At 37.1% G+C, this 27,787-nt stretch overlaps 1 protein-coding gene across 13 annotated transcripts in view; it reads left to right on the top strand.

Annotated features, from left to right (window-relative positions):
• Window positions 1-27,787, top strand: part of TBC1D31 (TBC1 domain family member 31) — a 70,768-nt gene that overhangs the window by 36,439 nt on the left and 6,542 nt on the right. For 7 of the 13 annotated variants that reach the window (XM_025993402.2, XM_025993407.2, XM_072733990.1 and 4 more), the window contains 12 exons: window positions 1,808-1,887; window positions 1,969-2,115; window positions 4,285-4,418; window positions 7,998-8,131; window positions 8,451-8,630; window positions 10,180-10,412; window positions 10,863-11,015; window positions 12,207-12,342; window positions 16,590-16,682; window positions 21,966-22,109; window positions 23,876-24,070; window positions 26,281-26,419. In XM_025993402.2, the coding sequence (XP_025849187.2) occupies window positions 1,808-1,887; window positions 1,969-2,115; window positions 4,285-4,418; window positions 7,998-8,131; window positions 8,451-8,630; window positions 10,180-10,412; window positions 10,863-11,015; window positions 12,207-12,342; window positions 16,590-16,682; window positions 21,966-22,109; window positions 23,876-24,070; window positions 26,281-26,419 (1,768 nt within the window). The remainder of the gene's footprint in view (window positions 1-1,807; window positions 1,888-1,968; window positions 2,116-4,284; window positions 4,419-7,997; window positions 8,132-8,450; window positions 8,631-10,179; window positions 10,413-10,862; window positions 11,016-12,206; window positions 12,343-16,589; window positions 16,683-21,965; window positions 22,110-23,875; window positions 24,071-26,280; window positions 26,420-27,787) is intronic. The other 6 variants (XM_025993403.2, XM_072733983.1, XM_072733988.1 and 3 more) reach the window with 2 other exon arrangements.

Here is a 27,787-nt window from a genome sequence, read left to right as displayed (position 1 = left end):
CATCATGTGAGTAAACCAAATTTTATCCATTCTGTAGTTGGTAGACATTTGGATGGTTTTCTACTTTTTAAAAAATTTTTCTGTTAGAAATAGTGCTGCTGTGCACATTGTAGTACATGTCTGTTGGCGAACGTTGGGCATATTTATGCTGGATAAAAACCTAGAAATGGAATTACCAGCCTGTTGATAATGCTTATGTTCCACTGTAGTATGCTGTCAGTTTTCCCAAGAAGTTGGTTAAAACAACTTACATTCCCACCAAGAGGTATTTGAGAGCTCTAGTTGCTCCATATTCACACAAGTACTTGGCGTTTTTCACATTAATTTTAATGACCTCTTTTTTTTTTTTCCTCTGAGCATTTTAAAATTGTGAACCTCACATAATACAAATGTGTAAAGCGTGGTCTACCAGGGAAATTCATTAGAGACCCAGTGGCCAGAGTTTTCAGTGAAAGCTGGTTATATAGGCATCCTAGGTTAAGTACATCTCAAAATCCCGGACTCTACAAGGAGAGCAGGTATTCAGCATAAATCACAGTGTACGAACAATTTAGGCACAGTAAGCCACTCTTATCTGGGGACAGTGGGAAATTTCCTGAAATCCAGGTTTCTAGACACCAGACAAGGCCCAGCCTTGCAAGTACACCTCTAAGGGTAGTGTTCTCAGACCTCCCATGTTAACACTTTTCAGGACATACCCAGATCCACATTAAGAAACTGAGTATTACCAGTAGCTTTGAAGCTCCCGTGTGCCTACTCCCAATCACATTTCTCTCCCTATCCTATAGATGTTAACTATTGTCTGCATTTTCATGTTAATTATGTCCTTTATAGTTTTATTACTTTTATGGGTAATCCTAAAATATTAGTTTTTTTAACTTATATTCAATTTAGTTAACATAGTATATTATTAGTTTCAGAGGTAGAATTTAATGGCATGTAACACCCAGTGCTCATTCTGTCGAGTGCCCTCCTTCATGCCTATCACCCAGTTACCCCATCTCCCCTACCCACCTCCCCTCCAAAAATATCCGTTTTAAAAAGCTAAGTAGCAGGCACAAACCTAGCTGTGTAAAGGTTGGATAATATCATTCCTGTTAGTTGAATGTTCTGATGAGAAAATAAGCTGAATGATAGCTCTGAGACATGATCTGACTTCAGCTTTCCTGAGAATTTACAGGAGCCTTTTCTGGGAAAACTAAGGGCATGGTCACAATTGATTTCTGGAAAATAAGAGGCACCACCTTCAGGGCAGTGCTCTAGTGGGAGTCAAATTTGGAAATTCTTCAGAAATATGTCAGGGAGTGGGCTGCTTCTCAGCAATTCATAGCCAGCTCTAAGGAGTAGGTCAAAGTAGAATACTTGAACAGGGTGAAATCTTCACTATAATCTTGGCATCAGGACATGGGAAGGGAAGTAGGAACTTCATCTGTATATGGTCAGGATAAGAACAGATAAAACCCAGGCCAAACTCACCTGGGGATTTTATCTTCATTTACAGAGAGGTTCCAGGGGCACCTGGGTGGCTTGGTTGGTTGAGCATCTGACTGTTGGTTTTAGCCCAGGTCATGATCTCAGGAGTCCTGCATTGGGCTCCATGCTCAGAGGGAAATCTGCTTGAGATTTTCTCCCCTCTCCCTCCTCTTCCCTCTCTGCTCCTCCATACCCAACTTGCACCCTCTTTCTCACTGTCTCAAAGAGTAAAATCTATAAGTAGATAAGTAATGCTGGAAAGCCATTGTGAGCTAGATTACCTTTTCTGTTTTGTGATGATGTCACTTATGGATGTTATTTTTTTTTTTTTAAGAATGAGTTGTCAGATGGATTAAACAAAAAGCGTTTGCAAATCTTATTAAAAGGCTATGGTGAATATCCAATGAAATACAGGTAAAATTTACATTCTTCCCTGTTAAATCAATTTTACACCCCTCTCCCAAACTTTTGGTTAAAATTATACCTTTATTTCAGAATGTTCATTTGGCGCTCTCTGCTACAACTGCCTGAAAACCATACTGCATTTAACAGCCTGGAAGATAAAGGTGTTCATGTGGCATTTCTCAACCTTCAGAAGAAATACCCCATCAAAAGCAGGAAACTACTCAGAGTGTTACAGAGGTATGTTCAGTATATTGCAGCAATATGTATATCTTCCTCAAGATATTAATTCATTATAAATGAGAAGATGGGAATTTTATAATAGAGAAACTCAGCAGATACCACCTTAATATGTTGCACATCAGTTTCTAGGTGTTCTTACCAAAAATGTATAAACCCCACTCTAAGTCATGAGAAAACATTGAGGGACAGTCTATAAATAAAATAACTATGTGATATTCCCCCAAAATGTCAGTGTCCTAAAGATAAGAAACTGGGGAGCTCCCATGTTGGAAGAGCCTATGGGGACTTAGCAAATAAATATAGTGTTGAGTCCTAGTTTGGCAAAATGAAAAAATGACACATAAAAAAATGGGGAAAAAATGATAAAATCTGAATGAAGTCTGATTTAGTTAATAGCATAGTACTGATGTTAATTTCTTAGTGTCCTAATTGTACCATATTTATGAAAGATGTTAACATTAGAATAATTTGAGTGAAAGGTATATAGGAACCTCTCTACTATTTTTGTGGCTTTTTTGGAAACCTAAAACTATTTCAAAATAAAAGGTTTTTTTTTTAAAAAAAGGAAACCTTAAAAGTATCCGAAGTAAATATAGGAGAATTACAGCCCTAGAGTAAGGCGGGCCTTTTAAAGCATGACGTGTCCAGAAGAGATTGATATGAACACAAATCTCTACATGTAAAAATATTCCCCAAAGACAAATGTAAAACTGAAAAAGTATATATAAAACGTAAGACAAAAGACTGGTTTCTATATGTAATATTCATGTAAAATGAGTGTGGAAAGGACCAACCAATAAAAAATGGAAAAAGAGGGGCTGCCTGGGTGGCTCAGTTGGTTGAGTTTCTGATTTTGGCTCAGGTCATGATCTCAGGGTCAGGAATGAGCAGCCCCACATCCCGCTCCCTGTTCGGCAGGGAGTCTGCTTCTCCTTCTCCCACTCCCTCTGTGTGTGCACGCGCTCTCTCTCTCTCTCTCTCTCTCTCTCTCTCTCTCTCTCAAATAAATCTTTAAAAAAAAAATGGAAAAAGGATTGAATGTGTTGCTCATAGCTGAGGATATAGTTCTTAAACATGAAAAGTTGTGTACCTCCCTTATAATAAATGCCAGTCAAAATTACATTGAAAAAATGTGTATATATACACATTTAAAACCACATTGCCGTTGTTTTTCTGAGTTTCAATTGACCAAAATTTAAAAAAAATAGTCCTGGAGGGGCACCTGGGTGGCTCAGTGGTTGAGCATGTGCCTTTGACTCGGCGTGACCCCGGAGTTCCGGGATTGAGTCCCTCAGTGGGCTTCCCCTAGGGAGCCTGCTTCCCCCTCTGCCTGTGTCCCTGCCTCTCTCTCTATATCTCTCATGAATAAATAAATAAAATCTTTAAAAAAAGAAAAAGAAAATTGATAATAAAACATGTTGGCCACAGTGAAAAAATGGGCATCCCTTTATTCTGCTAATGAGAATGTGAATAGACACTATTTTTGCAAAGAATAATTTGGCACTGGCTATTGAAATTGGTGCACATGTTTTTTGACTCAGCAATTCCCTTCTAGGAATTTATCCAAATCTATATTCCCACATGTAAATGTAAATAAAACATTAAGCATGGCATTGTTTATAAAGGATTAGAAGCAACTGAAATGCCCAGTAAAGCCAAATTTAAGAAATTAAGGTATCTACACAAAACTGTCATGTGCCATCAAAGCTCCACATCTACTTAGATTGAACTATTTCCAAGATACTATTAAGCAAAAAATACAAGGTGTGGAAACAATGTTTATATCAACCTTTGTGACTTTTTTTAAAAAAGGATCTAGGGCACCCTGGTGGCTCAGCGGTTTAGCGCCGCCTTCAACCCAGTGCGTGATCCTGGAGACCCGGGATCAAGTCCTGCATAGGGCTCCCTGTGTGGAACTTGTTTCTCCCTCTGCCTGTGTCTCTGCCTCCCTCTCTCTGTGTCTCTCATGAGTAAATAAATAAAATCTTTAAAAAAAAAAAAATCTATACTTTTTAACAGTGGTTCTGGGGAAGTAAGCTAGATGACAAAGGTAGAGGGGAGAATCAAATATATCTTTTGTAGCAAATTTTTTTTATCATGCGAATGTTTTACTTAAAATTTTAATAATAAACTTTTCTGGTCTTTGTTTTCTTACATGATTCACAGAACCCTATCTGCATTAGCTCACTGGTCTGCCATCTTCAGCGACACACCATATCTTCCACTCTTGGCATTTCCATTTGTAAAATTATTCCAGAACAACCAACTCATCTGTTTTGAAGTTGTTGCTACCCTCATAAGTAAGTAAATAAGTATTAAATAATGAAACCAAGGGCAGATTTCTGTGTGTTTTTCTGATGTCTTTGTGACATTTAGCAATTCTGGTGTTAAACAATCAGATACAGAGCATGAAATGGATGGTTTGGATATTTATACATAAACCTTTTTATTTACAGGAAAATCTGGATAGTTGCATTTTAGAAGATACTAATACAGGTTAGATTTTGTTAGTAAGAGGAAGCAGGGGCACCTGGATGGCTCAGTTGGTTAACCATATGACTTCATCTCAGGTCATGATCTCAGTCAGTGTCCTGGGATCCACTCCTGGGGCTCAGCATTCAGTGGGGAGTTCAAGTGTCCCTCTGCTGTGCCCCACCCAGCCCCCCAGCTCCTGCGTGTACTCACTCTCTCAAATAAGTAAAATCTTTTAAAAATAATAAGAAAGAAGCAGATTCTTTACTTACTGAAAGTCAGTTAATATTCCTAGGATTGTAATAAGTATGTAAAGCATTTAGCACACAGTGCCTGCTGTGGCAGGTGCTAACTGCTGTCCTCATCCTCATCCTCCAGAGCAAACATTTATTGAGAACTTTCCAGGTACCATTCTCCATGTTTTGCCTTTTTTAACTTATCTTACAACAGTCCAATGAAGTAGGCGTTACTGCCTTTTTATAACTGAGGAAACTGAGGCACACAGTTGGGAGCTTAAGTTCCCAAGGGTCAGTTGGTGGCAGAACAGAAATTTAAACCCAGGCTGACTGTAGCCTGTGCTCCCAACCATTGTGTTTACTGCTTGCTATCAGTACCATCTACTCTGAAAAGTGAGTACTTTTTTCCTATTAGTATAATTGGGTCAGTTAAACAGTTAATTAACTGGATCCAATTATAGATTGATTTAATAAAAATAACAATTTTATATGTATTTTAAATTACTTTAAAAGATTGTCTTGTACAAAGGAGAAAAGCTCTTACCTATATAACAGTAAAATTTTTAAAAGAAATAAAAAGATTCAAGTACACATATTGTGAGTATTATATTTCTCTTTGTTTTCTTGTTCATTTAATTACATTGTATTTGCTTTGGTTAATTTTTACTGATCATTGGAGAAAATATAGGAAAATCTACAAAAGGAAGGTCACCAGTGTTCTTCCTCCCCATGGATAATCTTTGATAATATATTGATGAATTTCTTATAAGAGCATTTCCCCCGAATCATTAAATATTCTTGAAAAATGTAATTTATTCCCTGGGTAATGTAACATTTCATCACATAGATGTATTATAATTTAGTCCCCCAACTGGTAGACGTTTAGTTTTTTAAATAATTTTTCCATACATTTTAAGCAATATTTAAAATTTTTATAATTGAAAAAAAAATTTTTAATTATATTACTTTAATGTTATGTACATTTCTCTTTTTATAAACTTTATATTTTATTGACTGTAGGATTCTTTTTTTTCCCCTCACTACTAAAATATTCTATAATGTAAATGTACTAGTTTAATCTGTTGTTGGACATTTAGGTTATTTCTAATTTTTACCTCAAACAATGTTATAACTATCTTTACATAGAAATGATTATGATTCTTTTCTCTTGGTCAAATTCCTGGAATTGGTATTATTAGGTCAAAAAAATAAGAATATTCTAATTGATTCCTCAAAAGGGTTATAGTAGTTTACCCTGGCAAAACACTTTGTGTTTTAAAAGGAAAAGAAGCAACTCAACAACAAAAAGAAAAATAATCCCATTTTTATATGGGCAAATACCTTGATTAGACTTCTCTCCATAGGAGATATCTAAGTGGCAAATGAGTACATGAGAAGATGCTCTGGATCATTAGTTATTAGGGAAATGCAAATTAAAAAACCACACTGAGATGCTACTTATACCTACTAGGATGGCTATAATTTCAAAATTGGGGAAAAAAACAGGGATTGGCAAGAATGTGGAAAAATTAGAACCTTCATATATCACTGGAAATGTAAAATGATGGTCACTGTAGAAAATTGGCAGTTCCTCAAAAAGTTGGATATAACCCATATAACCCAGCAATTGCACTCTTTATTTCCAGTAAAATCTTGTTAAATCATTGGAGCATGATTATGTGCTGAGGAATTGATTTTCCTTCTAAACCTGAAATCTAAATCTAGAATATCTATCATGGTCAGCATGAGTAGCTGTGAATTTTCATCAAGGGTCTCAAACTAGTTTTAGCTAATAAACATTTACTAAATGTTAGCTCCAACTAAATGTTAGCACTGCTTGCGATATTACCATTGTTCTGACCATTCAGGTTCACAGTCTAGTTGGGACCTAGTAGAAAGTCTGAAGGAATATAGTCACTTTGATATATGATTTGGAATGTGTTTATAGAAGTCATTTTAAGCACTGTTTTATAGTCTCTTTATGACCAAGAGGGAGTTAGTTCTTCAGGTGGAGTCGAAGATCTCCACACGGTGATTTCTCCTTATCCTGTTCTCATTCGGTTCTGTGTCTAGGTCCTCTACTTGTACTCCTGTTGTGGTGACTCCATGCCGAACAGAGGAAGTTACTGTGTAAAGCAGGGTTTCCCTTTTGCCTAATTGAAAGCAGTGTTCTGTTGATGTATTAGGTATAAAAATCAGGGCCGTATCTGTGTGCAGTGTTTGACAATTCCTAGGATTAGCAGTGTCTGTCTGAGTCATGGTAGGTACTTAGCACATGTTGCTGAACTGGATTTTTCTCTTAGAGTTAACTCGAGCAGCAGTTAAAGAAGTCGAAATAATTTCCTTTAAAGCTTAGTTTTTACAAGAGTTTAATTATACCTTAATTATTCAGATTTACTTACTAATAAATAATTGACTTCTGGAATTAGTAGGCCCTTTATAACTGTATGTAATCCAAAATTCCACTGACCTAAACCTTCGTTAGCTAATATGTGAAAAGAGACCTTTATCGTCAAAGGATGGAACCACAATCCTTTTCCACTCAAGCCTCCCTGATTAGGTATGAATTTGAGTAGATTTCAGGAGATTGGCATTTAATGTTTATCGGTTATTTTTTTGTAAGATTTTATTTATTTCAGAGAGAGAGATAGTGACAGAGCTAGAGCACAAATCGTGAAGAGAGAGAGAAGCAGGCTCCCCCACTGAGCAGGGAGCCCAGTGCAGGGCTCAGTCCCAGGACCCTGAGATCAGGACCTGAGCTGAAGGCAGACCCTTAAGCAATGCAGCCACTCAGGCACCCCCCATTCGTCACATTTAATGAAGACTTAAGAAAGAAGTTTTTTTAGAAGAGTCATTCTGTTAACCAGGAGAAGTAGGAAGCAGAATGCCCTATGGTGAGGATCAGGAATACTAAGGGAAGTATCGTTTGTTTTGATTGACACTTTCTTATCACCTGCTCTCATTTGAAGAAATTGGCCAGTTCCATAAACCTAAGATACTATGTTAACATGATGGAACTTTAAAATCAATTGTTCTAGAACTTGAAGAGTTATCATGTGTTCTTTATTAATGAGCATATTGATGGCATAAAGAGTGGATACATTTAAGAATTGCAAAATCTTTTGATAAATCAGAATGGTCAAGATAAATTTTCTGTTTTTTTCTTCATAGTCAATTGGTGTCAACATTGGTTTGAATATTTTCCGAATCCTCCTATCAATATTCTCAGTATGATAGAAAATGTTTTGGCATTTCATGACAAAGAACTACTGCAGCACTTCATAGATCACGATATAACTTCCCAGGTAAGAAGAATAAGGTTTTTTAGGATAACATGGCTTATTTGGGAAGCTAAAATTGGATCTGGTATAAGTAAGGCAGTATTTTCTTGAAAGAGGATAATAAAAGAATATACTACCTTTTGTATTTTTAACAGTATTCCATTCTTCTTCCTTAAACTGCTTTCCTGAAAGTCTGTAAAGAAAGGTCCGGAGTAAGGTGGTTCTTTTCCCAGTTGTTTTTAACATAATGACTCTAACTGCTCCATCAAATGTAAGAGAATATTGGCAATGACTTAACGACTTTTCCGTAGGAAACTAATAAATCTTTCCTTATTTATTTTAGCTGTATGCTTGGCCTCTTCTTGAAACCATTTTTTCAGAAGTACTAACAAGAGAGGAGTGGCTAAAATTATTTGATAATGTCTTTTCCAACCATCCTTCATTCCTCCTCATGACTGTTGTAGCCTACAACATATGCTCTAGAGCTCCTTTGCTCAACTGCAGTCTTAAAGATGATTTTGAGGTAAATATCCTTGTTCTTAAGTAATGGTTCTCAAGTTTCATTTATTTCAATTGACAGATCCATTCATTTATTGAGTACCTGTTGCATGTCAGTTACCAGTGCTGGGTGGGTAGTAATGCAGTACCACATCCTTACTCTGACATAGTTGGTAGATAATCCAACAGGCAATTACAGCACACTGTTTGTCTTACAGTCATAGCTTCAGAAAAGAAACATGGTAATATGGAAGTTCCATGCTTGTTGCCTATGTAAAGGATGTTTAACAGGTGGGTTGTTGTTCTGTGTGTGGTTTTATAAGTGACCCGTCCAGTCTGTGACAGTCTGGATGCTTATTACACATATGAAATGGTTACTATGAGAATTTTGAGACATAAGAGGAAAGTTACTTAGGAAAGCATGAGAGGAGGTTCTTTAAAGGAGAAGTTCTCCGAGCACCTGGGTAGCTCAGTTGGTTAAGCATCTGCCCTCGGCTCAGGTCATGATCTCAAGGGTCCTGGGATGGAGCCCTACATTGGGCTCCCTGCTCAGTGCGCCTTCCCCCCATCCATGTGTGCTCTCTCGCTATCTGTGTCTCCCTCTCAAATACATAAATAATAAAAGGAGAGGTTCTTTTGGTAGACAAGAGGAATTGGGCTTGCTTGTTATTTATTTTGTGGTTCCTAGCAGACTTTATTTTTTTTTAAGGTTTTTAGTTTTTCTTTTTTTTTTAAAAAAAAAAAAGATATATTTATTTGAGAGAGAGAGAGAGAGAGAGCGGGTGAGGAGGGACAGAAGGATGAGAGAACCTGAAGCAGACTCCCCACTGAGCTCAAAGCCCAACGAGGGGCTCAGTCTCCCAACTCTTGACCTGAGCTGAAATCAAGAGCCAGACTGAGCTATCCAGGTGCCCCCTGTCAAACTTTATTTTTACTTAATGTTCACAAGATACATACATACATATATTTTTTAGAATTTGGACCTGCCAGGAGCACCTGGGTAGCTCAGTGGTTGAGCATCTGCCTTTGACTCAGGGCGTGATCCTGGGGTCCTGGGATCAAGTCCCATGTAGGGCTCCCTGCAGGGAGTCTGCTTCTCCTTCTGCCTATGTCTCTTCTTCTCTCTCTCTGTATGTCTCTCATGAATAAGTAAATAAAATCTTAAAAAAAAAAATAATTTGGACCTGCCAGCAGAACAAGATAATGTGGAAACATTTCAAATATTTTGAACGAATCAAGCTAATTTATTTTCATATTTATTTATTTTGGATTTTGCAGAGAAAAAAATCCAAGTGGAAGAGCTTGCTCCATTGTGGGTTGAAGTATTCTTCTAATATAAAGGAGGCCTTTGGTTTGAGTTAAAACTTAAAAAGTATTATTTCAGAAATTTGGTTTTGAAATTTTATTAGACTTTGAAAATATGAAATTGACTCAAAAACTTGGGTTAAGAAAATTTTCAGTGAATTTTCCAAGAGAGAGAGAAAGAAAATTCATACTTTAAACTCTTGTTTTAATTCTACCTCATAGTTGCTTTGTTATGTAAATCACAATTTAAACACAAAGTTCTCTTACAGTATTTTTTTCATCATCGGAATAACTTGGATATAAGTGTTGTAATTAAAGAAGTTTATCGTCTCATGGATACCACTCCCACTGACATTCATCCAGACAGCATGCTTCATGTTTTTGTGGCACTGACAAAAGGGCAGTATCCAGTATTTAACCAATATCCAAAGTTCATCGTGGACTATCAGACACAGGAGCGAGAAAGAATAAGAAATGATGAATTGGACTACCTGAGGGAGAGGTAATCATGGAATAGTTGTACTTTGTGGGATAGAAGCAAAATCTGTTATAAATATAGACAAATTTTTTATGAAAAACACATGTAAATTATTAAGTATTTGTGTAGAATCAGAGTTTGAAGGCTGGGAATATCTTTAAAGGTATTTAATTCTTGCATATAGAAGTAAAACAATCATATTAATCAGGTATATATTTCGTGTTTTGTTCTTGGACTTAAATTACTCAGTTTTCTTTGTTTGCATTTTTTTCTTTGCATTTTTTGGTGAGACTTACATAGGGCATCCTTTCCAGTGCTTTCTTCCCCTTGAATGAGATAAACTTTAATTTTTGAAAGTAAAAGGCAGTTGTTCAGGGTCTCAAAGGGAAATAGCAATTTACCCTTTCATGATCACAAATGTATATTGGAGGCTTGTTTGTGTCTGGATGTAATAAGAAGTATTCCCTACTTAAGGCAGATGGTTGAAGATATGCAAGCTGAAGTAGACCAGCAAAGAGTTGAAGATGAAGCTTGGTACCAAAAACAAGAACTCCTTCGTAAAGCTGAAGAAACAAGGAGAGAATTGCTCTTACAGGAGGAGGAGAAGATGGTACAGCAAAGGCAGAGGTATGTGTTACCGCTTTGAGAAAATCTGGACATGTGAGTTAGTCGAATAATTTTTATTTTCTTCTTTATTTTCTATATATATAGCATTACCCACCTGTGGCATTTCCATTAAGCAAAAATATAAGCTAATAAAAAGAAATCTGCATATACCACATTTCAAAAGATTGGCATATACTGAAACAATTCTGAAACTATACTGCACTGCACTATAACTTTGCACTGATTATTCAGAAGTAATACAAGACCTAATGTACCTTGGAGGACGTTATTGGAAACATCATTATACAATAGGCAGAAATGCTCTGTAATACAGTGCTGGGTAAATCACCTTGAGGAAGGCATAATTTTTAAAATTGTGTTTTAAGCATACTGGCATGACTTGAAAATTGAAACATAAAATGATTATCTCTATGCATTTCATACTTTGGAGGACAGGGTGCTAGAAGTGCTAAATGCTTATTTGAACATATATTAATAAAGCAGAATGTTTAAATTGATTAAGATTATGGGATTCAGTAGTAGGGACTCCTGGGTGGCTCAGTGGTTGAGCGTCTGCTTTTAGCTCAGGGCGTGATCCCGGGGTCCACGGATCAGATCGAGTCCCACATCGGGCTCCCTGCATGGAGCCTGCGTCTCTGCCTCTCTCTCTCTCTCTCTCTCTCTCTCTTTCTCATGAATAAATAAAATCTTAAAAAAAAAAAAAAAAAAGCCTAATCGTTGGGAAACTCACTTCTGTAAGTGTTTACTGATTTTTACTCTTGGTTGGGACTTTATGAAACCAATTTCTAGTGTGGGTTAAAAACAATTACTGAACTGAGCATTAACCTTATACTAAAATTCTGGAAGAGTAAGCCTATGTAATCTTTGGTGACACTGGAGCAATTTTTGTTCTTCTTCAGATAAAGGGTATCGACTGTAGTAAGATGATCTGAATAGACCTGTTATAAGAACTTTTAAATCTGAAATGAATAACCAGTTGTGTGTAGACACATGTCATTTCCATGCATGCAGACATGGGCAGTGTTCACGCATGTGTGGTATACATACCACTATGCCACGGTAGCACCAGTCATACTGGGGCAGTGCACCTTAATACGTGCCAGGCCTTTCATTGTTGGGACACATGTTTCCATTTAAATCTACATTGAGAAATGTGTTGATTTGTTCCTCTTGATGTATTTTGTATTTAAGACTAGCTTCTGTGAAAAGAGAGTTGAAAGTAAAGGAGATGCACTTACAAGATGCTACAAGAAGGCGCTTTCTGAAGCTGCAGCAAGATCAGCGTGAGATGGAATTAAGAAGGCTGGATGATGAACTCGAGAGAAAGGTATATGACCACTACTTTTGTGCTCACTCGGGATCACCCTTTACTCTCATTGAACTGTGACCCAAACACCCTCAAGATCAATGTTATTGCTAGAATTCACAAGGAATATTAAATAGCCTCTTTACTTTCACTTTTCCCTAGGCTCTTCTTATTCACTTTCATATTTCACTAATAATTAAAGATTTTAGAAATGCCAAGAAAATTAGTTGGTTTGACTAGCATCCTTGGCGACTACTTCTCGAAAAATAGACGCATCGATTAACCATTAACTGTGAAGTAGGGGAAATACTCTTTTTTAGTATAAAAATTTGCACATGGCTAATACAAGAAAATTTCTGTCATAAAATGCATGGAGTCAAAACCTTCCCCACTCTTCTCTCCTTTCCTCCCTGAGAGATACACTGAAAAATGGCAATACAGCTTTTCCATTTTTCATGGTTGCCTAGCATTCCATTGTGACTATATTATCGCTTGATTAATCCTTTGCTGTTAGACATTGAGGTGGTTTATAGTGCTTTGCTGTACAAAACGGTGCTAGGTTAGCATTCTCAGTACAAATCCTTCAGTACTTGCACTCACAGTTTTATTGAGTAAATTCCAAGGTATACCAAATTATTCTCCAGAAATGAATCTACCTATTTTAAGTGTATATATAAGAGTGCTTATACCCTAGTCAATTCAAAGTACATCAGTCTTAATATTTGCCAATCTGATGGGTGCAAGTTGTATATTTTAATTTGCCTTTTTTTTTTTTCTTGCTAGTGAGGTTAAATATCTCCCAAGTTACTTACTATCTTCTGTTTGTAGAACTATAAATTTTATGTCCATATCATTTGTTCTTTTTTCTATCAGGTTTTTTTTCTTATCAATTTACATTGGCTGTTTGTGCCATTTGAGGCAGCAGGATCCAGTAGAGATACGATGTGAGCCACATAGGAAATTTTGTTTTCTAATAGCCACATTAAAAAAAATAAGAAAATAAAAAAAGAAACATGAAATTAATATTTAACACAGTAGATTTCCAAATTATTTTAATACGTAATTAGTACAAAGATGTTATTAATGAGATATATTACTTTTTGTTTATACTAAATCTTGGAAATCTGATAGTTTATACAGTATACATTTGGACTGGTTGCTTTTTTTTTAAAGATTTATTTGGTTTAGAGAGAGTGATTGGGGGTTAGGAGCAGAGGGAGAGAATCTCAAGCAGATTCTCTGCTGAGTTGCGGAGGCCCACATGGATTTCTGTCCCACGACCCATGAGATTATCACCTACGCCAAAATCACAAGTCAGCCACTTAACTGACTAAGCCACCCAGGCAACCCTGGTTTTAACTTTTTAAATGGTTAAAAGAACTCAAGAAACATAATTTCATGACATGGAAATTATGTGACTTTTTTTTTTTTAAGATTTTTTTATTTTTTATTTTTTTATTCATGAGAGACAGACAGAGAAAGAGAGAGGCAGGTACACAGGCAGAGGGAGAAGCAGACTTCATGCAGGGAACCTGACGTGGGACTCCATCCTGGGTCTCTAGGATCACGTCCTAGGCCGAAGGCAGCACTAAGCCGCCTAAGCCACCCAGGCTGCCCTTATGTGACATTTTTAAAAGCATGAAATTCCTATTTCAGTATCCATAAATAAAGTTTTATTGGAATAGTCACACCCATTTGTTGATGAACAAAGTCATTTGTCAACTGATGGTTTATTCAATGTTAAATCCCCTTATATATCATTATCTCCTCCATTGCTGTGTCTGCTCCTAAGCCAGCACCACACTGAATGACAGCTTTGGAGTGTTTTCCTAACTAGTGGGCCTCATTCCCACTATGAGTTCACCTTTTCAGGATATTCTGCAGTATTCTCAAATGTGTATCATTTTTTTTATTTATTTATTTTAAATATTTTATTTATTCATGAGACAGAGAGAGAGAGAGAGAGAGAAGAAATACAGGCAGAGGGAGAAGCAGGTTCCATGCAGGGAGCCCGACACGGGACTCCAGGATCACGCCCTGGACCAAAGGCAGCGCTAAACTGCTGAGTCACTGGGGCTGCCCAAATGTGTATCATTTTAAATGGAGTTTGAGAATCATATCACTTTTTCTTTTTTTTTTTTTTTTCTTTTTTTTTTTTTTTAGTTTTTTTTTTTTTTTTTTCATATCACTTTTTCTTTCCAGATCTCTACCTCACCCCATCCTAGCAGCACTTTTATTAGGATTATTAGTATTGCATTGAATTTATAGTCTCATTTAGGGAGTTTTAAACCTAGTTTTGGTCAAATACTAAGTATTTTTTCAGTCTTTGAAAGTATTTTGCATTCATCTGTATTAGAAATCTATCATCTCTTCTATAGCATGAGATAATACCTTTGTTTTATTTAAAGCCAATGAATTTTATTTTATTTTATTTTATTTTATTTTATTTTATTTTATTTTATTTTAAAGATTTTATTTAACAAATATTCATGAGAGAGAGAGAGAGAGAGAGGCAGAGACATAGGCAGAGGGAGAAGCAGGCTCCATGCAGTGAGCCTGACGTGGGATTTGACCCTGGGTCTCCAGGATCACACCCTGGGCCGAAGGCAGGCATTTAACCGCTGAGCCACCCAGGAATCCCAAAGCCAGTGAATTTTAAATTGGGTTTTGAAAGCTATGTTTCCTTTTCATGATCTCAGTGAATAAATGAGGTTGATAATTCATTATTCTAGAAAAGCATATATTCTTCTCCAAAAGTAGTAAGGCTTAGAACAAACTCTAACCTCTTTATTCCAAACTCTTTGAGATAGTGAAGGCAATTTTTTGTCAAAGAATCCTGTAAAGTCCTTTCAGTTCATATGACCTGGCCTCTGCTTACCCTTCCAGCCTCCTATTCTTCATCTCCCTATTCTGTTCATGAGCTCTGACCCTGCTAAACTGCCAGAGCTTTTCTGCTCCCTGTGCAGGCAACAGCAGGAAGACTGTTTAAGTCCACAGTGACACATTCAAATGACTGCACATCCATTAGCAGTAAGCTGAGTTGATCTGTGGTTGCTCTGGCACTAAGCTATTTGTATGTCTAAGCAAAAGAGCTTCTCTAATTGAAATTCCTAAAACACATTATTAACTATGCCAAACCTCCCTTCCACCTATTAGAATTTTTACTATTCTTGTTTCATAAACTTGAGCATCCCCACTTTTGACATTGTTGGCTTTCCCAGTAACCTTCCTAAGTTGAACTGGTCACCGGTCAGTGATTTATTTACTTCTCAGATGCATGTCCTTCTTGTATGTACCACCGTATTTTCATTTTTACTCTGTTTCTCCAATAATAGGTATTTGATCTCTTTACAATGTCTAATACTTACACATACAAATAGTAATGCAATTCTTAAATGTTTACTGAATAAACGAATGGGGTTTGATAACTGATGTCATTGGTTTTATTTCTACACATCTCTCTCCTAAAAAATGGAGACTTTAAGCAGCCAAGTATTCATTTAAGACCTCTCCTAATATTTTCTAGCCACCTAAAGAGGCCCTTATTCAAATCCTCTCATGTATAAGTGTAAAAAGCTTCCACATAATCAAAATCTGAAGAAAGGTGGACTTTAAATTAGCTAAGTCCAAGCAGAGCACATTTAAATTTGGAGTTACTCTTTGCCAAACTGAATTTATAAAAGTACAGTCACTTACAGGCACCTAAGTGACTCTTGATTTCGGCTCAGGTCATGATCTCAGGGTCATGGGATCAAGCCCTGTGTCAGGCTCCATGCTCAGCAGGCAGTCTGCTTGAGGTTCTCTCCCTCTGCCCTTCCCCTCATCCCCAAAAATAAATAAATCTTTAAAAAAAAATTTTAAGTATAAGCATTTATTCAAAAAGAACATTAAATAATGTTATATTTAATAAGATTAAACATTCTATACTTTTAACCACCGCAAATTTAAATTGCTCAAGTTTTTCTTACTCATAATATTGGCTGATATGGTGTGGTAAGAGCTGCCATCTGTTCTTGCAGTCTGGGTAGATGAGCATATGGTAATTGTACTTTCCTTTTTAGAAAATTAAGCTTAACTTTAACTTAGACATTATTCCCAGATCCTGCAATGAATAGTAATAGATTATCAATTACTCTGGTATCAAAAACCCAATACTTTTTATTTTAAATACTTTTAGTGGGTTATTTGGATTATAAGATTACTAAAGCTGTTAAACAGAAATTATCTTGTCAGTTCTTTTTGGTGTTCACACTGTTGTTTGGCCATAGGTACACATGAGAGATCGAGAAATTGCTACTACAGCCAAAGACTTAGAAATGAGACATCTGGAACTTGAATCACAAAAAAGACTTTATGAGAAGGTATAATTGTCTGTTTCCACCATGGGAGAAGCAGGGTTTATACAAACTCTTTTTAGATTGTATTTATTCATGATTTCATAATGCTCGTTTTATTTTATTTTTTTTAAGCAGAATATAGTGTCATCCAGGATTGTAAGGTAGCCAGAATGTCTGAATGTACAGTTTGTTGTAATGCTTTAACTCATGTTTCTCTTAGCGACTTGGTCTAGTGTCTGACGTACCAGATGTAAGCCCCAGATTTTGCCTTAGGATCTTCCACCAACTTACTAAGTTTTCCCCGATCTATGTGATAGTGACTACTAAATTAACCTAGTACTTCACAAGGATCTTTATAAGTAAGGTAAATCAGACAAGAGCTTGTAAAGTACTTTTAATTTGAATTCTCTGGAATTAGATTATCAAGTATCTACTTAGAATATATAATTGAGTTTCCAAGACAGTGGAAAAAAGAGTTTTGTTAATATAAATATTTATTATTTGGGAAAAGCATTTTGTTATGCATTTATTTAACGTTGAAACCATAAGTTTTCACTTCCTTCAGCCCTCTTAAAGTGAGATTTTGAAGTTAGTGATAACTGCAAATATGTAACAGGTAACATATGATTGTTGTTCACATTAAATGAGTTTTAAAACATATGGCCTCCATTTGTATCTGCAACATATTTTGAGTTCCACACTGAACTACTTCTAGAATTGAGCCAGGGATTTACACACTGGTTAGGTCTCCTGTGATTTTGAATTAGATTCAATTCATTTAGGCCAAACCTAAGTTTACTTTTTCCCTGTTTTTTCTTTGGGGAGATGGGTGGTGGCACCAATGGAGCATGATTTCAGAATTAACAGAAAATTTGCAAGAAAAATAGTAAGAATTTCCAAATATGTTTCTCTCAGAAATGTTGAATCAAATATTAACATCTTGTTAAATTAGCATTATCCTTCCCTTCCTGTCTATGCCCTGATACCCCTTCACCCCTAAATGCTTCAGTGTATATTTCTTAAGACTAAGGAATATTTATCACATGACCACAGAACAACGATCAAAATCAGGAAATGAGCATATTATTGTTATCTATTTTATCAGTTGTAAAAATGTCCTTTAGAGCAAAAGAAAATCTCAGATGATTCATTTTTTTCAGTTGTCATGTCTCTTTTAGTCTCTTTTATGTTGGCATCACTCCTGAGTCTGTCTTTATAACTTGATATTTTTGAAGCATTTGGCCAGATATTTTGTAGAATGTCCCTTAGTTGATGTTTGTTGTTTCCTTATGATAAGATTCAACTTAAGTGCTTTGGGCAGGAATGCCCTACAAGTGACACTGAATTTCTTTCTACATATCATTATCATTTTTGCCCTCTTTTGAGGAAAGTATTTATTAAGCAAACTAATAGAGTTAGAGAAGACTGAGCCTACTCAATAAAACTAATTCATAAAGTCATGAACTTTATCTGGTCTGTTAGATTCAGAAGTGCAGCTCCTGCCTTTTTCATCAATTTTAGTAATTAATATTTTATCTGCCAAACTCAGCTCTTACATTAGTTTGATTAACTGCGTCTATTTGTAAACAAACTATATCCCAGAAAACAGACAATATTGTGATGACTCTTATTGGAAATATATGCTCAATATCCCATGTATATCTAATTTGAATTTAAAAAATTAACAAAAGAATAAAATGAAGCAAAAAAAAAAAAAAAGAATAAAATGAAGCACAAACAAGCACATACTGACCTCTGATCCTGAATCCATCTCCTTCATCTCCTAGGACCCTGCTTCATCAAGTCCAATTTCTGCATCTCTCTTGGTCTCTCTCAAGCACATGTACTTTCTACTTGGCGTAGGACCCTTGCCAAGACTGCTGTGAGAATTAAATGAATTAATATCTATATGTCAGTGGCAGGAGTCCCCAAGACTATCCTAAGGTTCAGTGATTTGCTAGAAGGACTCACAGAACTCAGAATTGTTATACTCATGGTTATGGTTTATTACAGTGGAAGGATACAGAATAAATTCAACAAAGATAGGGGGCACCTGGCTGGCTCAGTCGGTGGAGTATGCAGCTCTTGATCTCAGGGTCATGAGTTTGAGCCCCACAATGGGTATAGAGATTACTTAAACAACAACAAAACAGGGATCCCTGGGTGGCGCAGCGGTTTGGCGCCTGCCTTTGGCCCAGGGCGCGATCCTGGAGACCCAGGATCGAATCCCACATCAGGCTCCCGGTGCATGGAGCCTGCTTCTCCCTCCACCTGTGTCTCTGCCTCTCTCTCTCTCTCTGTGACTATCATAAATAAATTAATTAATTAATTAAAAAACAACAACAACAACAACAACAAAACACCTCAGCAATGGTAAAAGGCACCTAGGGTAGAATCCAGGAGAGAATAGGCACAAGCTTCCCCTTGTCCTTTCCCAGTGGAGTCATACAGATAGCGCTTAATTTTGCCAGCAAGGATGTATGACAACAGAGTACTGCCAACAGGCATGGAGTGGGTACATGGCTGACCCTCCTTACTTGCTCTGCAGAGGTCAGGCTGATAAGGGTGACCCAAGGCTCCTACCATAAGTCACATTATTAACATCTAGCAGAGCCCAAGACCCCACATATATAGATAGAGATACCCTTATCAGACAGGGTATTCCAGGGGTTTAGAGCTGGTCAAGGGCTAATCTTTTCTTTGGAATGTGCAGGATTTGAATAATTCAGGCTACTGAGTTACCCCTTTACTATACAGATGGGCACCAGCGGGGCGAGTATTATTAGTTTCCCATCATTGCCCCTTGGCCAAAAACGCTCTACACTTTGACAAAATGAATCAACAACTTCCTTCCCCTGATTCTTTAATTCACCACCCTGTCTGCCTTCCTCTACTGTTTGTAAATGTCCATTGTTTTCCTTCTAATCTCTGCATATACAATGTTTTACCTCTTGTGGAGTAACTAAGATTCTGTATTCTTTTCTTTTTTACTTAATAAAATCCTTTTTCTAAATGATTCCATATCTTGGTATTGTCATTTGTAATAGATATTGATGAACTATAACTTATTTAAATCTTTTTTCTGTTGTTGGGTGCTTAAGTAGTTTACAGTTTTTGGCAATAAACTTCTTCATACAAATATCTCCTCTGCATATAATTATAAACATTTTTATTTTTCATTATGAAGGTAATTACGTTGCCAGTAGATCATTGGAAAACTAGAATAAATCTCTAAATTGGGAAATAAAAAAATAAAAAATAAAATAAATTGGGAAATAACTGCTAATATCATCAAGTGAGATTATTTGGTACATACATTAGTAGTTTGCTTTTTTAACTTAAATATTCATGAATATTGTTTGCTGTCCTTCCCTACAACCACTGCACTCATTAGCACTCATTCTCCTGACTCTGGCAAGCACTTATTTTATTCTCTATCTCTATGGATTTGCCTATTCTGACATTTCATGTAAGTGCATGCAATCATACAATGTATAGTCTTTTGTGACTGTTTTCATATAGCATAATGTTTTCAAGGTTTATACATGTAGCATCCTGAGTTAGTACTTCATTCCTTTTTGTGGCCGAATAATATTCCATCATATGGATAAAACCACATTCTGTGGAGATTTGGGTTGTTTCCACTTTTTGGCTATGATAGGTCATACTGCTGTGAACATTCACATATGGCTTTTTGTTTGAACATACATTTTCTATTATCTTAGATATATACCTAGGAGTGTAGAATTCTCATTTCTGTACATTCTTGTCAACAATTGTTATTGTCTGTCCTTTTGATTAAAGCCATACTAGTACATATAAAGTGGTATCTTGTGGTTTTGATTTGCATTTTTTAATGACTGATGATGCTAGTCATAGTGATGCTTTCATGTTTATTGGCCATTTTTATGGTTCTCTTTGGAGAGAGAGAAACTGTTGGTTTTTAATATCATGTAATTTTTTGTCGAAAACTAGATATTTTAGAGGCACCTGGGTGGCTCAGTTAAGCATCGACACCTCTTTGGCTCAGGTCATGATCTCAGGGTCTTGGGATTGAGCCCAACTCAGGCTCCCTGCTCAGTGGTAACTCAGCTTCTCCTTCTGCCCCTCTTCTCTCTCTCTCAAATCTTTAAAAAAAGAAAAGAAAACTAGGTCTTTTAAAATAATGTGGCAGTTCTGAAAATCAGATTCTTCTCCCACCTCAGGGTTTCTTGTCTCTTAATGACTTTTCTGAATTAAATCTGTAAAGTTTAATTTATAGAATTCAATTAAAGTCTTCACTCAGTTCTAGTGACTATATAGAGATTTCCTTAGTTGCCTGAACCAATAAGCTTCTAGTCTTTGCCCAGGGACTCTGTGTGCACTGTGTTGGACCATGCCTTCAACATTTAGCTACATAGTTCAGAACTCTTAGATTTCACTTCCTGACTGTGCAATACCTCAGTTCACCAGACTTGAAAGCTCAGGACCTTCTCAGATCTGAGCATTCACATAGCCCTTGGCATGTATACAGCCTTACACATGCATATGGACTTTTAGGGTCCTAGGAATCTATCAGAACTTTTCAAGGTCCCCAACAGACATCTGCTTCTCCAACTTTTTCTGTAAAGCCTTTTGATTAACTTGTGGTTTGCACTGAGATCTACTGCCCAAGGCAGCCAAGATGTTCAACAGGTTCCTCTGATGTTTTTCAGCAAATGTCCCCAGGGAAAAGACTGTTCAAAGTAATGAGTTCTTAATAAGGACAAATAAAGACAGCCTTGGAAGAGAGTTCTTCCAAAATCACCAAATAGGTCAAATGGTGACAATCATGGGAGAATGGGAGTTTGAAGGAGCTCCAAGTCCATCTTGCCCCTTCCACAGGCTGCCAGGTTGCTGGTTTTCAAGGCTAATGCAGAGCTAAGGGGTGGGGTGGGACTAGGGATAATGCAACTTTAAAATGCCCTAAGGCTTATTCTTTTTACCAAGATTCAGCCATTTTTATGAGTGAATGCTCCCCAAATTGCTGCAAGCCTTTGGTTAGTTTCCAGAGTTCTGAAAAAATTGATTTTACCAGTGTTCTCAGTACTTTTTTGGATGAGAGAATTTTCAGAAGTCCTTTCTTGTATTGTCACTGATGTCACTTCTGTTTGCTTTTGTCTTTGAAAACTTGAGAACTACAATTTTTTATTTGTGTGCTACTATTAAGGGGAAAAAAGTCATTTTGTGTTCTAGCATTATTATATAGATTTGTTCTAGCGTTGTTATATAGATATAATCTATATATATTCTATAGATTTTTTTTTTTTTTACAAATGATTGTTTTAGCAGAATCTTATTAGAAATCAGGAAGCTGTTGCAAAAGAAATGAGAGAAGATACAGATGCCTACAGACGAAAAGTGGATCTTGAAGAACATATGTTTCATAAACTGATAGAAACCGGTCAAACTCAGAACCAAAAAACTCACAAGGTAAAAATATGGCAAATCTAGCATATAGAGGGGGGAGGAATCCCCATCTGTCATCCCTTTATGAATTTATTTTTTCCCTGCCCCCATCGGTCATCCTTTCAAAAGAAGAAATTCACAATCGAGCTCTGTGAAGTTGAGTTTTTTTTTTTTAAAGATTTATTTTTATTTATTTATGATAGTCACAGAGAGAGAGAGGCAGAGACACAGGCAGAGGGAGAAGCAGGCTCCATGCACCGGGAGCTGGACGTGGGATTTGATCCCGGGTTTCCAGGATCGTGCCCTGGGCCAAAGGCAGGCGCCAAACCGCTGCGCCACCCAGGGATCCCTGTGAAGCTGAGTTAATTCATTTCTTTGCTTCAGTTATCACAATTCCTAGAATCTCACATTATTTTTACAGGTCACTCACTTCACTGCCAGACATAAACATGTATCTTTTATAGTCTTTGAGAATTTTAAGACTTAGAAGAAAATACAAGGGGAATAGTAACGTTATAAATACAAACCCACTGTGTTAATGTCTCAGAAATTGTCCCTGAGTAGATTAGTTACAAAACATCAGGTCTTTGCCTGGTATATATAAGCCAGCATTTCCAAAGTATATTCTGTAGAATATTAATAACTATGACACAATAAAATGGGGAGTGGCAATAAGTATTAGAGGTGCTTTGGGTTTTTTGTTTTTTAAAGGTTCTATTTATTTATTTGAGAGAAAGTGAGAGAAAGCACAGGTGAGGGGGAGAGGGACCGGAGAGGGAGAAGCAGCCTCCTTGCCTAGCAGGGAGCCCTACAAGAGGCTTCATCCCAGAACCCTAAGATTATGACCTGAGCCGAAGGCAGATGCTCAACTGACTGAGCCACATAGGCACCCCAGCAGTGCTGTTTAAAGTTAGGGCTTTTTTTCCTGCCAAATTTGAGGATATGATACATTGTGAATCTTTAAGGAAATTTCCCAAACTTATTTTGTAGAATTTCTGTGGAGTACCCTTTCAGAAATGCTGGCTTACATGAATTGAAATAGAATTTGAGAACTTCCGGAAAGAACTTTCTCTATTATCCAGTTAACAAAATTCTAAATGAGTCTGTAGCAAGGCCTGGCCCTGGTCCAAAGCCAGGACTAGTGTAATGTTTCCCTACCTTCTGTTCAATAACAGTCCCTTAGGTGATCCCACTGGAATAGCCTACCATTTATTTTTCCTTATAGGCTTTTGTCCACAGTGTAAGAATGGGCTCTTCTGACTCCTTTTCAAAAGGTTGAAACATGGAAATTGTTTAATCCCCCTTATTACCTAACCTTGAAATTCTCAACCTTGACTATACATTAGAATTATCTTTGTAAAAAAGTTTTAATATCCTGCCACCCCAGAGATTGATATAATTGGTTTGTGCTGGGTCCTAGATACTCAGCACCCAGTTTCTTTTAAACACTGTGAGGTGATTCTAATATGCAGCCAAGGTTACAAACAGGTACGGGAGGGGTGTCTGGGTGGCTCAGTCAGTTAAGTGTTTGACTCTTGGTTTCAGCTCACATGATCCCTGGGTCATGAGATCAAGCCCCACTTTGGGCTCCATGCTCAGTGAAGAGTCTGCTTAAGATTCTCTCTCTCCTTCTGTCTCCCTGCCACGCTCTTTCTCTCCCTCTCTCTCTCTCAAATAAATCCTAAAAAAAAAAAAAAAAAGTTCCCCTAGACACTTGGATGCATTGAATGGATATACTGTATTTTATATATAATCTGACCTTGTTTCTGAAATTTGTAAATATTTCTTAGTTAATTGAAGAAAATTTGGCAAAAGCTGAGCAAGCGTGTCTAAATGCAGACTGGCGAATTCAAGCTTTACATAAACAAAGATGTGATGATCTGCAGCGAAGCGAGTGTTACCAGGAAGTGGCCAGACTCCTTCGGGAAAACAGACGGAAAGAAACAGAAGTATTAAACTCAATGATGGGGGAGGAAGCTAAAAAGGTAAGAACTATGTCACAAATTTTTTGTTATCATTTGAGTTTTGAAATATTACATCATCAAATGATAAAAACATCAAACCAGATAAATTTGGATAAATAAGATCTTAAAAATAATCTAGTTTTAATAGGTTATTTACAGAGAAGAAATCTAACATGATACCTGAAAATGACTAGGCATTACATTAGTGCCTCTCAACTTCTCAGCTTCCTGCAGTGGATTTGTTCTGGCTGATGGGATAATATTACTAACATTACCAAATTTTTTTTTTTTAAGATTTTATTTATTTATTCGAGAGAGGCAGAGACATAGGCAGAGGGAGAAACAGGTTCCATGCAGGGAACCTGATGTGGAACTCGATCCCAGAACCCCAGGATCACGCCTTGAGCCAAAGGCAGATGCTCAACCACTGAGCCACCCAGGCATCCCTAACATTACCTAATTCTTGATTATTAAAATGTTGACGATTTTTAAAGTTAGGAATTATATGTAGCTGCTACTAACAAAAGCCAAACTAATAGTGATGCAAGATGGAAGTGTTTTACTTTTTCACATGAAAGAAGTCTGGAGGTAGGAAGTCGAGAGTTGCTTTCCTGACTCCAAGGTCATTAGGGAAAGTGGCCCCTTCAGTCTTTCTGTGTTGCTTCCTTTCCTGGTATACAACTGTCTTTCTCAGGGATAGCTTACCGTCCCAATATGACTGCTGCACTTCCAGTGATCACATATGCATTCCAGCAGCAAGAAGAAAGTAGGGCAGATGTATAAAGGTCCAACTCCCAGCTGAGACAACTCTATAATTCCTTTCCAGAAGTCCCATGTCACATTTCTAGCCACAATTTGCCTGCGAAGGATGTTGGGAAATACGATATTTTTAGCAGGGAGCATCATCATCCCAAATAAATTTAGAGTTCTTTTCCCATAAAAGAATTAGAGAATGGATTTTGAGGAGGAGCCTAAGAGTTTATGTCATGTTACACAAATGTGTCCTTTGGTTGATCCCGTGAGCAGCTCTGGCACCCACGCTCTACAGATATTACCACAGACACAGCAGGCCTCCCTGAGGACACTGAAGAGCTAGGGAGAAATCAGGAGGTAGATAACTGGCTGGGGTGCGTTCCTTTTCAGGCTGCTCTATCGTGATGTCTACTCTGAAAGCTTTTTATAATATATTTCCTTCAAGTCACTACTCCTTTTCATGTTCCTGCTACCCCATCTGAGGGGTACATGGCCCTGTCTGAGAACACTTTGAGTCAAGGACAGGGAGCAGTGGGGGTGATGCCCCCTGAGGCTGTTCTCCTCAGGAAAGTTATGGTGGAGGTCCATGTCTTCAAGGGTTGCTGACATCAGCTCTAGAGTGTGCCAGATTCGATGCTGCTCTTTGTTGAGTAAAATGGTATAGATGAGAGTAGACTCAGAATCACTGTGAGGGGTTTCCCTGTTTTACAGAGATCCTCCTTTGTATCTGGTATCCTTGGTCCTCAACCTGAGGATCCTGAGGATCCTCCCCTCCTCCTCAGTAACAGGAAAGAACTGGATTTCTGTGGTCCTTCCTAGCCCTAATGATTCTTTAAAGTTCTGTTATTTTCTGCTTTAGCAATTCTATAACATAAAAATCGTATGTGTGTTTGCATAGAAGAGCTGCAGCATGGAACACTGACGAACTTTAGGGGTTGTATGATATCTTAAAGGGATTATTGTAATTGCCCTTGAGCTAATTTTGAGATAATCCTTTTCTCACTGTAGGAAAGAGAAAGCAAGGGTTAATAGAAATTCCTTGACTTCCCCGTGGTTGGTGTGAATACCAGAACTGGGCAAAGAATTCATTCTCTGCACATTGTAGATTTTAATATTAAGGGATAGCATTCAAATTAAGTAAGACCATTGTCATGAATTTTAAAAAGCCGCTTAATCTCTTAAGATTTGACATTTGAAATGTATTGAAATGACTTGTTATTCCAAAGACAGGAGACACCTATCTGTACGATTTGGCACCCTGAAGCCCTGAGTGCTACCTGAGAAGTGCCTCTGTCTTTTAGGGTCTTCAGCAGTCCTGGGCAAAGACAGGCACTCAAGTTACCCTGAAACCAAACAGATCCTACATGCCATGGACTCCAAAGGAAGTGAAGTAAACAGAAAGGGCTTATTCCACTGTAGGAACTGACATTACCCCAATTTTTGGTGATTTTTATTTTCTCTCATTTATCTGCATATAGTGGCAAGAAGCTGAAGAAAAAGACTTCCATTTGAAATCAGAAAAGAAAGCTTCAGCTCTCTCAGATGCATCTAGAAAGTGGTTTCTACAGAAAGAGATAAATGATGCTTTAGAACATGCTGAACATCCATATACTAAAGGTGAGTATCCATGAGTGCCTTTCTTTTCTTGATAGTACAGATTCATTCATTTGATGTGATCTGCTGTCATGAATAAATCCCTGAGGTGTAGTTTATTCAAATTATTTCTTAGCTAAAAGGTGATCACTAGTCACCATTTCTTTGGTTGCTGGGGCTTGTTTTAAAAACAAACAAAATACCTCCAATCAAGAAAAATCTCTCAACCATTCTGTACAATTCTGTTTTATTTCATGGATTTATTTCTTGCCATCTCCTTAATATAGCGGAATCTCATTTATTCCCAAAGTGCTATTTCTAATTTATTTTGGTAAAAATTTGTGCTTTGCCAATAGCTGGTCCTCAAAACAGTAAAGTAGCACAAGGAAACTTAGTATAACTATTAGGTTTTGGTGTGAGGCTATCAACTGAAAACCTAAATTACTTAGAATTTTAAAATAAAGATATAGTGAACCTTTTTTTACTACGTTTTGTATTCCATCTTTTTTTTTTTTTTAAGATTTTATTTATTTATTTATTTATTCATGAAAGACACAGAGGCAGAGGCATAGGCAGAGAGAGAAGCAGGCTCTATGCAGGAAGCCAAATGTGGGACTCAATCCCAGGACTCCAGGATCACGACCTGAGCCAAAGGCAGACGCTCAACCACTGAGCCACCCAGGCATCCATGTTCTGTTCCCATCTTTTATAATGTATATGGATTACTTTTTTTAGAAACTGTCTTACTGATAAATAATTCACAAGCACAAGCTATTTGATTTACCTATTTGAAGTATATAATTTTATGGTATTATACTGCCATATGTAAAAAATATATATATTTGGGGTCTTCTCACCATGCTACCTCGATTTTTTTTAACTTTCCTAAATTTCACCAATGAGAGATAATTTGGTTAATAATCATCCATTTTTCAAAAGGCAAATGTGTAAGGATTTTTCATTTTCTTAATCAGGGTGTATAAATGAAATCAGAGTCATTTGCTCTTACCACTAGGAGATAATCAGCTGTAATTAGGAAAATGGCATTTTGATTATAGGCACTCAGGATTGGTTTGTCACTCGGGGCCTAGAATGGAGGCATCAGGAAGTAGAAAGCAGATTAGAGTGTGCCAATGATGGGTCATTTATTTAAAATTTTAATAAGAAAGGGGTGCACCTAGATGGCTCCATTGGGTTAAGCGTCTGACTCCTGACTTTTGCTCAGGTCATTATCTCAGAGCCATGGGATCGAGCCCTGCATCAGACACTATGCTCAGCATGGAGTCTGCTTGAGATTCTCTCCCTTCCTCTCTGCCCTCCCCCCCCTATTCATTCTCTCTCTTGCTCTCTCTCTCAAATAAATAAATCTTTAAAAATAAGTAAAATTTTTGT

This window comes from Vulpes vulpes, chromosome 13 (genome assembly GCF_048418805.1).
Source record: "Vulpes vulpes isolate BD-2025 chromosome 13, VulVul3, whole genome shotgun sequence".
NCBI lineage: Eukaryota > Metazoa > Chordata > Mammalia > Carnivora > Canidae > Vulpes > Vulpes vulpes.
This window is presented reverse-complemented; position numbering and strand designations above follow the sequence as displayed.